The sequence below is a fragment of the Carcharodon carcharias genome, chromosome 15 (genome assembly GCF_017639515.1).
Source record: "Carcharodon carcharias isolate sCarCar2 chromosome 15, sCarCar2.pri, whole genome shotgun sequence".
NCBI classification, from domain to species: Eukaryota; Metazoa; Chordata; class Chondrichthyes; order Lamniformes; family Lamnidae; genus Carcharodon; species Carcharodon carcharias.
Genome location: NC_054481.1, coordinates 19,434,443 through 19,445,643, shown reverse-complemented (window position 1 = coordinate 19,445,643; position 11,201 = coordinate 19,434,443). Strand labels below are relative to the sequence as shown.

General features: G+C 41.2%; 1 protein-coding gene across 2 annotated transcripts; it reads left to right on the top strand.

The window, feature by feature from the left end:
- The first annotated feature begins 3,661 nt into the window (after positions 1-3,661).
- Positions 3,662-10,936, top strand: LOC121288686 (5'(3')-deoxyribonucleotidase, mitochondrial-like). 2 transcript variants are annotated; one of them, XM_041207419.1, is made up of 5 exons: positions 3,662-4,300; positions 6,800-6,900; positions 6,987-7,047; positions 8,872-8,986; positions 10,362-10,936. In XM_041207419.1, the coding sequence occupies exons 1-5, from the start codon at positions 3,932-3,934 to the stop codon at positions 10,499-10,501; spliced, it is 786 nt and encodes a 261-aa protein (XP_041063353.1). In that variant the 5' UTR covers positions 3,662-3,931; the 3' UTR covers positions 10,502-10,936. The 2 variants fall into 2 exon arrangements, with proteins under 2 accessions (XP_041063353.1, XP_041063354.1); XM_041207420.1 differs by having other exon boundaries at positions 3,664-4,264.
- The last annotated feature ends 265 nt before the right edge of the window (positions 10,937-11,201 follow it).

Genomic DNA, 11,201 nt, shown 5'->3' with positions numbered 1-11,201 from the left:
AGCTCGCGCTTGGCTGGAGGCGGGGGGGGAGGGTACGGAGAGGTTGGTTGGGCGGGGGAGCTTCTTAAAGCTGTAAGGCAGCTTTAACACACGCAATCACCACTTGTATCCATCATGAAGTTCTGGTTTAAAATATCCCTGCCCAATGCTGCAATCAAATGGTTTTATTTTTGGATTACAGTTACGACAACACAACTGCCCACATATAGCCGTTTGGTGATGCAGAACTTGAGTATGGCTGAAAAGAGAGACGTCAAAGCTTTTCGCCTTGCACTCATCAGGACACTTTGCAAGCATACCCATACAAGGGGAAAACAACAATTTATAGTGCATGAGAAATGGCTGCTGATTGGTTGGCAAGTGGACTCTGATTGGTAGAGGCATTGTCATGGGGAATGCACCAAACGCCTCTACCAATCAGAGTCCACTTGCCAACCAATCAGCACTCAGTTCTCATACAGTATAAATAGTTGTTTTCCCTATATTGGTATTCTTGCAAATTGCCCTGATGAGTACAAGACGAAAAGCTTTGGCATGTCTCTTTTTTCAGCAATAACTGTCTACATGCAGAATTGGGATGAGAACATCAAAACATAAAATGCTGGAAATGCTCAGCAGGTCTTGGCAGCAACTGTGGAGACTTTTCAGGGTGACCGACAGTCTCATATTTTAAGTCCCTTATCTTGACTGTTTGTCATGTGTCTCTTAAGGGACATATTTTGTCCCTTATTTCTAGGATAACCTGGGGGAGACTGAGCTTGGAAATCTCCTCTTATCTTTACCTGTTTATTTTTTGTGAGCATGTGTACTGTGGTAATTGGCCACTAAGGGTTGTTATGATCACTAGTTACCTGCCCCACTCTTATGGCCAACATAATTCCAACTCCCCCCCCACCTCTTGTGGTCAACATAATTCCCCACCCCGCCAACTTTTATGGCCACCAGCACACCCCCACAGTCACCAGCGCCCACCCACCAACCCACCTCCTCCCTATCGTCACCTATCAGTCCCACAGTCAAAATGTCCCTTATTTTATTTCAAAAGTGTTGATCGCCATGGTGTAAAGAGAAACAGAGTCAAGCACTTTCAACAGAAAATAAAGGTTTAGGGAGAAAAATAAAGACTTGCATTTATATAGTGCCTTTCATGACCACAGCATTTCCCAAAGTGCTTTGCAGCCAATTAAGTACTTTGAAGTGTAGTCACTGTTGTTTTAATGAAGCAGTACAAAAGCAAAATACTGTGGATGCTGAAAATCTGAAATAAAAACCGAAATTGCAGGAAATGCTCAGCAAGTCTGGCTGCATCTGTGCAGAGAGAAACAGAATGAATGTTGAAATATCAACTCTGTTTCTCTGAATGGTTTAAAAATATTTGGCATACAAAATCTGCCCGTTTCTAAATATACATTTATAACTATAGGTGGGATTTTCCAATCCCACCAGCAGCAGGCATTGTCACAGGTGGGACATGAAAATTTGGACAAATCCCAGACTACGTTTACTTCAGAAGAATGTAGAACTAATTTTAAATATTGCCATCTCCTGAATAAATGATTTTCCCATCTCTTTTTACATAATTTTTGTCACCTCATCTGAAAGTGAAGTTTACTCAATTTTTTGAAAGGTTTCATGAGTTTTAAGGGGCCGTCCATTTCCTTATAATGGGAGAGGGCAAGACCACTCATGGCAACACTCAATGTCAGGGGAACAAATATGAAGAATGGCCATTTGGCCAATGTCCTGGAAGGCAACCAATGAAATGAAGCTGTACCCTGGAACTGGTCAATGGCTTTAGAGGAATTTGAACAGGCTGTTTCAGCATAGTGATTATGTTTTTGGACTAAGAATACAGAGGCCTGAACTAAAGATCCAGAGAACATGAGTTCAGACATCACCGCAGCAGCTAGGGAAGTTAAATTCAATTAACTTATTTTCTTTTAATTCACAGAATGTAAGTTTCACTGGAAATGCCAGCATTTAATGCCCATCCCCATTTGCCCTTGAGAAGGTGGTGGTAAGCTGCCTTCCGGAACCGCTGCAGTCCATTTGGTGTAGCTCCACCCATAGTGCTGCTAGGGATGGAGTTCAAGGATTTTAATCCAGACACAATAAAGGAATGGCAATATAGTTCCAAGTTGGGATGGTGTGTGTGGATTGGAGGAGAACTTGCAGGTGATTCATGTGCCTGCAGCCTTTGTCCTAGGTGGCAGAGGTCATAGGTAGGTGCTTTCTGAGGAGGTTTGGTGAGTTGCTGAGGTGCATCTTGTAGTCAGTACACACCCGGGTTGTTGAGGGAGTGAATGTTTAAGGTGGTGGATGGGGTGCCAGTTGACTGGGCTGCTTTATCCTGGATGGTGTTGAGGTCCTTGAGTGTTGTTGGAGCTGCACTCATCCAGGGAAGTGGAGAGTATTCCATCACACTCCTGACCTGTGCCTTGTAAATGGTGGACAGGCTTTGGGGAGTCAAGAGGTGAGGTACTCACCAGAGAATTCCCAGCCTCTGACCTGCTCTTGTAGCCACAGTACTTACATGGCAGGTCCAGTTATGTTCCTGGTTAAGGATAATCTCAGGATGTTGATGGTGGGGGATTCCGTGATGGTAATGCCGTTGAATGTCAAAGCAAGATGGTTAGATTCTCTCATGTTGGAGATGATCATTGCCTGGCACTTGTGGGGTGTGAATTTTACTTGCCTCTTATCAGTCCAAGGCTGAATGTTGCCCAGATCCTCCTGCATGAGGGCAAGGACTCCTTCGGTACCTGATAATCTTTTAAGTGAAAACCAAATCAACAAAATTGGGATAAATCAGGCACAGCCCCTAATTCAGGTCAGCTGTAAAACCAAGGACAAAGGAACCTTACAAACTTTAAATCCTCCTTCGGTACCTGATGGTTGACGAATGGGAACACTGCAATCATTAGCAATCATCCCCAAGTCAAACCTTAATTATGATGGAGGGAAGGTCAATGATGAAGCAGCTGCAGATGGAACACTACCCTAGGAACTCCTTTATTTGGGACCGAGATGTTTGGCCTCCAATTAACATATGCAATAAAATGCCAGTACAGTAATAGTGATAGTGCAAATACCAGATTCTAGCAAAAACCCATCTGGTTCACTAATGTCATTTAGGAAAGGATATCTCCCATCCTTACCTGGTCTGGCCTATATGTAATTCCAGACCCACAGCAATGTGGTTGAGTTTTAACTGCCCCCTGAAATGGCCACAAAATGGCTCACCACCACCTTCCACCAATTAGGAGTGGACAATAAACTGGCCTTATCAGCAACACCCACATCTGTCAATTGATTAAAAAAAGTCACAAATTAGACTATTTTGAAAAGAGAATATTCACTTTTACAAGTTGTTGCTCTGTTACTTGACATTCCATTCTGTGTATACTTCAGGGTTTTTTCGATGGAAAAGTAAATTGGAAGCGCTGATTGCTTTGATGATTTTGTTTGTGATATCCGCTCTTGGAAACTTTTATTTCCTTAGGAAAACGTACAAACGTGATCCCTCCCGAGGATTGGCAGACATTGTCTCGATTGGGGCGAGAAAATAAATTCCCGACCCACAGCAAACTCCAGATGCCTTGTAGCTTTAAGGTTATAGAGAAAGAGGGGGCGTAATTTCCGGAGATTAACAGTACGGCCACTTATAGTTGCTCAATATGTGAGAGGGCTTGTCAGTTTTGTAGGGCCCGGAAGACTTGATTTTTATCATGCATGTTACTGAAGTGACCTCCCGCTAGATATTGCGCTTAATGCAAGTCCAGTTCATTCGGTCACTAAGCAAGTAATCATTGCACTAATTTAATACTACGGTGTAAATCGCCCTCAAACCATGGGCATGCAGGAATATTCCAGCGGCTACCACCATTGATAGCATATGACTGTAATAGTGTCTTTCCTCCTTCTCTCGTGAATGCAAAAGGTTGCTTTCGGCAGATTGCTTTTTGCCCATTTGTACCCGACCATGATCTTCCTGGCTCGATTTGCAAATCTCCGGAGCTCGGGGAGCAAGATATTTGGCGCATTGACCCAGTCTTTTTGCGCAGTGCATCAGAGCCCTGGAGACAGGCTGGAGGACAGGAGGCTGCGGGTGCTGGTGGACATGGACGGGGTGCTGGCTGATTTCGAAGGTGGATTCCTGCAGAAGTTCAGGGACACGTATCCCAAAGATCCCTTCATAGAGCTGCAAGATCGCAGAGGTTTCTGGGTTTCGGCACAGTATGGAGAACTGCACCCTGATCTCTGTGTAAGTCAAAGGCGACAACTGGAGGAAATTAGTAAGGTATACAACATCTCAGCACGAGTGGGACTCCACAAAGTGGCGCTTCACCCCCCGCCCCAGACTTTATACCTGCAATACATTTTTTAACTATTTCTTAGCTTCTAAGAAAATGCATAACAGTAATTAGTAATTGTCAATGTTATTTAACAGATCAAAAGCAGAAGAAAGCAAAGATGCGGGAAATCTGCAATAACAAGAATGCTGGAAACACTCAGCAGTTCGGACAGTATCAGTAAAGAGAGAATCATTTAATACTTCAGATTGATGACACCTCTTCAATCATGACATGATATGTTAACTCCGTTCTCTCCACTGAGCTGAGAGTTTATGTTTTTGTTTAATTATTTTTCTTCCCTTGTGGAGAATCAGTCCTTTTTGCTGTGGCGGAGAATGGTTAAAAGCATTATAATAGACTAACTTTTTTTTCTACAATGTAGTTAATCGATTTCAAACACATTTGTTTCTCCATTTGCCTTGACTTTTTTTTAAATCGTCAATTTACAGCAACGCATTTCTTCTAGGGTTCTCGTGTACAGAAAGACGCCTCAGTATTTAGAGTGAAGGAACCACAATTGAATAGAAGCTAAACAAGATATAAGCTGGAAGCACCTGAAAACACAGTGGGAGAGAAATATTTTTTAGGAGGGTTTTGAAACCAGAGTGCGAGGTGGCAAGAAACAGTGATTTAGGGAGCTCATTAGACAGTAGTGGTTGATGCGACGGCCGCCAATGGTAGAGCACAGTATAGCTTAGGGTGAGACAAGGCCATGCAAGAAGTTGAAAGCGAGACAGGGATCCTTCTACTCAGCGGATTAGCAGAGCTGCAGAAAAACTGGATGAAAGAAATGTGGGACTTCGTGCATAATAGACTGCTGACTAACACTGGGAATGACTTAAAATGAATAGAGGTATGAGGCTGATGGGCCAACATTGTGCCACTCTTTCAGATTGTAAGTGAGTAGTTTCATTGCAAATGCTAAGACAAGATTGCATCATGAATATTAGGCATCAGCCTTGATTGCACCATGAATATTAAGCCTTCGCTCAGTGGGAGTACTTTCTGCTCTGAGTCAGAAGCCTGGGGGTTCACATTCCCCTTCAGAGACTAAGGCACATAATCTAGGCTGGCAGTGCTGAGAGAGTACTGCACTATCAGAAATCCCGTTTTTTGAGTGAAACCTCAAGGGTCCTATCAGTCCTCTGATTTGGGGAATTAAATTCCACAACAGCATCCATTTTCCTCAAAGAAGTATAATTCAGCAGTCATGCTCATAAGAATGAATGTAACTGTTTCTGAAAATGCATGGGATTGATGAAAGAAAGACTTGCATTAATCACATTGCTCACAAACCTCTAAAACAATGATCAGTAACCTAGGCTAGTGAGTGGGCCGCAAGATTGAAAACAGGCATGTGCACTAACCATGACCGCACAGATAAGAATTTGTGGGGCATGCCAATTGAACCGTAGCAGAGCTTTGATTGGACACAGAGAGCGCATGGCTCTCAAAATCAGTGTTGTGTGCAATCAGCATGCATTTCACTTCACGTGCCCTTGCTTTGTGTGTGTATTACTTTAGTAATACCGGTAGAAAAAAACACACGGACAGATTCCAGCGGAATCTGGCAACCCTGCGTGTGGGCAACAGTCAACAAAATGTCTCGCAGGCCGCACTCAGAACCCTGATGGGATACATGTGGCCTGCGGGCCACAGGTTGCCCACCACTGCACTAAAAGCCCTTCACATCTATTTAGTTAAATAGTACAGCAACTATAGTTATTTAGAAAAACACAGCAGCTATCTTGCATACAGCAAAATTCCACACACAATGAGGCAAATGCCAATTTTTGGTGATGTTGGTTGAGGGAGGAATGTTGCCCAAGACACCAGGGAAACTCCCTGTCCTTTTATTAGTCTCTTGGAATCTTCAAAACCATTGAACACATAGCTAGAAGATGAGTTTAACATTTTATTCACCTCCAACAATGCAAGACTCTCCCCATGTTGGAATCTAAGTCTAGATTAGGTGAACAGCTCTTGGATTGGGGCTTAATCCGACAACTTGGCTCAGCATCAAGAATACAACCAACTGAGTCAAGCAAATACCAGATACTTCAAATACTTTACCTGCAATTTTTTTCTTGTTGGCTTGTTGTCATTATAATTCACCCTTTGCCTAAAAATGGGCATCAACTATGATACCTATACAGTATCTCTAGAGTTTATCTGTTCAGTTTTGGATATTTGCGAGGAGGGGCAGGAATCGCACCCAGAGTTGATAGATGTAGTTGGTGCATTTCTGTTTAATCTGTAGGTCACTTCCAGTGTAACCTTATACTTTTGCCTTGCACCTAACTGTACTTTACAGTGAATTGGATCATTTAACTGTCAGGGTAAGGAAGCAAATTATTTGACAAAAACATTTGTGTAAATGAGAACTATTGAATATAGTTTCTTTTGAATATAACATCCTTGCATTCCTTTAAAAAAAAACACAGGAGAAAGCAATAAGTATATGGGAGTCAAAGAACTTCTTCATTGAACTTGAACCTATTCCTGGTGCAGTGGAAGCTGTGAAAGAGATGGCGAACTTGAAAGAGTGAGTCTGAACTCCAGAAGTATTTGAATTCTTGCTTGACCTAACGAGATTTCTATAGTCATTTTATTTCTTTATCTTTTCCACAGCACAGATGTGTTCATTTGCACCAGTCCAATAAAGAAGTACAATTACTGCCCTTATGAAAAAGTAAGTTTTGAAGAAACTTCAACCAAAAAAATGGATTACCATTTACTAAGGTTTATTCCAAAATATGAACTTTCTTCTCACATGAGCATTCAACTGTTATAGTCACATCTAATATGGAAGGCCATAGAATGCAACTCCAAATACACTGAATAAAATTATCTTACCATTGAAGTAAAAGTATATCCTCAATGACAACCCAAATTATAACAGAAAAAGTATCTAAATCAAAAGTACATTAATAAAGATCAAGTTTACAACTTTGATGTGCTGGATGCAGAGGAAATGTTTGCCTATGATAACCATCTGGAATGTAAAAAAGTAACTTTAACATTATGCATTGGTCAGAAGGAACTCAGCAAAGAACCATGCACTAAGAAAAGATAATTCATGGAAAATAACATTCCAACATTCCATTTTTTTGCTGTAATAGCTATTATTTATGGCAAATGAACTCCAATGTAGATTAAGTGTGAAGTGGTACATTTCGGTAGGAAGAATAAGACCACTTATTCCTTGGAAAACAGTCTAAAAGGAGTAGGGGAGCAGAGGGATCTGGGGTTGAGATACATAAACCACTTAAAACAGTGATCCAGGTTAATAAGGCTATAAAAAAGTAAACAAAGCACTGGCATTCAAGTCTAGAGGGATATAATTGGAAAAAAGAGAAGCCATATTGAACTTTGGTCAGACCACATTTGGAGTACTGTGAACAATTCTGGTCTCCCTATTATTAAAAAGATATAAAGCTTGGAAAAAAGTTCAAAAAGATTTATTAGAATTGTACCATAACTGAGCAATTATATGTATCAGGAAAGATTAAACAGACTTGGGCTCTTCTCTCTACAAAAATGAAGACTGAAGGGTGACCTGATGAAAGCCTTCAAGATTATGGAAGTGTTTGATAGGGTTGATGTAACGAAGATGTTTCCACTTGAATGGAAAAAGACATTTTGTCAAAGCTTTTCATCTTGCACTCATCAGTTCAATTGCAAGAATATCAATGTCAGGGGAAGCAACAACGTCATACTGTATGAGAAGAGATTGGTTGGCAAGAGAACTCTGATTGGTAGAAGTGTTGCCAAAATTCCACACACTGAGGCGAATACCAATTTTATTCACCTCCAACAATTGAAGACTCTCCCCATATTGGAATTCAAATTTCAAACAATGCTTGGCAGATAACCATTAACCATTCAGTCACCATTAACTGCTACATTCTGCATGGCAAAGCCTCTACCAATCAGAGTCCACTTACACCAATCAGCACTCTCTTCTCATACAGTATAAAGTTGGTGCTTCCTCTGACATTGGTGTTCTTGGGATTGTCCTGATGAGTGCAAGATGAAAAACTTTGACAAAATGTCTTTTTTCAGCAATACTCAAGTTCTGTACTATCAAATGTCTATATGTTTCCACTTGTGGGAGAGATATGAACTAGTGGCCATCAATGTAAGATAGTTAGTAATAAATCCATTAGGGAATTCAGATGGAATTTCTTTACCGAAATAGTGGTTAGAATGTGGAACTCTTCTCAGGAAGTGGTTGAGGTGAATAGCACAGATGCCTTTATGGGGAAGCAAGACAAACACATGAGGAAGGTAGGAATAGATTAAGAAGAGTGGGGAGAGGCTCCCTTGGAGCATAAATATCAGCATGGCCTTTCTTGGATCAAATGGTTTTTGTGATATAAACACGAACAATGTGTGAGTAACTAACAGGAAATATCTAAAGATAATAAAACAGGTCAGAAAATTCACCATGCTTTTCATCTTCCTAATAATAGTGTAACAGTAATTGGACATCATGTTCACTCTGTGTTCACAGTATGCCTGGGTAGAGAAACATTTCGGGAAAGAGTTTCTGGAACTGATCGTACTAACACGGGACAAAACACTAGTAACAGGCAATTTGCTGATAGATGACAAACCAGATATATCAGGTAAAATAATACATGTTCTCGATTTAAAGGTTCATGTAGATGAAAATGCCATTAAAGGTTAAGCAAAAGAAAGCAAAAATATTTATTTTTTTAAATAGAAGCCTTAAAGGAATTCCTGCTAGTCCTATGATATAATGAATATGCTTACAATTCAGATTGGTCCAGATACCTTTTCTTGGTTCTCAGGGCAAAAGCCAATATCCATAGGGAATTCTGCACTCACTATGATTAAAAACGTAACCATAAACATTTAGTATATGGATATAGCATGCCACATAAAATCATAAGAGTATGAGCAGGAGTAGGCCATTTGGCCCCTTGAACCTACTCACCATTCAATTAGATCCTGGATGATCTGATTTGTAGCCTTACCTCCAGTTACCTGTCTGCCCCCCCACCAACGCCCCCAACCCCCACCAATGCCATTAACCTTTGACTCCTTTGTAGATCAAAAATCTGTGTCACTCAGCCATGAATATATTAATTGACCTAGCTTGGACTGCTCCCTGGGTAGAGAATTCCAAAGACTTCTGTGAGAGAAGAAATTCCTCCTCATCTCCATCTCCTGCATCCAGATAGTACCTGGGATTCTATGGACAATAGGACTGTGTCTTATATCACTTCAGAAGGAAGAAAATATGAGGCACACCACATACTTTTTGTAACAGGCTAAACAGGTTTCCTCATAAATTACTTCCAAACGGAGGAGGAATAGGTCAAATATTGAACTATTCAAAACAGAACCAGAAACAGTGCACAAGGGGTTAAACAAATGGGCCACAGCATTCATACATCTTATGGCAAGCTGTGTCATGCAAGTTGTGAGGAGCTGCACCTAAAGAGGACTCAACCTTTGCTAGTTGATTGCCTCACTGTCTGCAAGGGGTGATCCTCCTGGTTAGGGTGGGGGTGAATGCACAGTAAGAGAAGATAAAAGGGGAGGTGGGGAAGAAGAACTGTCATTAAAAATTAAGGGTCAGCAGATTGATTTTGTTTTGAAATTCTGCCTATTAGCTGCCCAAGATGTAGCCAACTCAATTTTAGTGTGGACCTTGAAATGAGTGTGCAGCCTTCCTACCCATACCATACCTTATATCAATTTCTAAAACAGTGCACTGCTCCTGTTGTAGAACTCCACACTTCCTCACATACTAATGGGTGGAGTTTTTTATGGGGCCAGGCAGGTCATGAAAGTTCCTCTTGGCTCGAAATGTTCAAATCCACCTGCGCCCTCCATCACCCCGCTCCACCAGACATTTAATTCTGGCTCTGATTCTCAGAGGATTTTAGCATTTCAGTGTGTAATTCTTTTGTGCCATTTGAACTGTTTTCAAAACAATGCCTATCATTTCCACTGTTAATTGTATTTTTGTAGGCGTGGAGCCCTATCCTAAGTGGGAGCACATACTTTTCTCAGCCTGTCACAATATGCATGAGCAACTGAGACCCCCAAAAAGGCGGCTGCATTCTTGGGCCGATGATTGGAAACTACTACTGGACAGCAAACGGCAGTGACAACCTGAATAGAGCCTTAAATGTTTCAGTAACCATGGAACAATGAAAAGTGATTGCCTGACGTGGAACTCAATGAGTAGCACCTGAAATTAATTGATAATTGGAGGTTATTTTGCGTGCAAATAACTTATCGCCTTGTGTGAAGGATCCTGTTTTCCTGTATTTTCAGTTGTTTAGGTACTTTTCAATCAATGGTACATTATTTAGGAGATGATACAGGTTTGGTTAGGATTCAATAGCACCAATTTTCCCTCCCCCATTCAGACACTGTGCAGTACATTGTAGTTGTCAAAGTTGCAGAGAATCTAACAGAATCTTTAGCTGCTGTTCTGTGGCATTTAATATATTGCTGGGCAGAGCTTAAAACAGATCCAGAAATATTTGACAAAAGACACATCATCAAATAACGGAGACCACCACCCCCACCGCCCCCCACCCGCCCCACCCAATTTAATTCTACACCAGTGTATTGATTTTATTTTTCCTGCCTGCTGCTTTTCAATTTTGAGTAAAATTTGTTAGTGATTGACCCTATTGCTGTAGTTTGCAGTGAGTACTGTCACACTCAGCCTTCAGAGAACATTGTTCAATGAACCATCACTGTCCTAGACTTGCTGTCTCTGGCAGTACAATGCATTTTTACTAGGGATTACATTTACTTTAGTTGATGGTGATGCACACTGCATGTGACACCCTAATG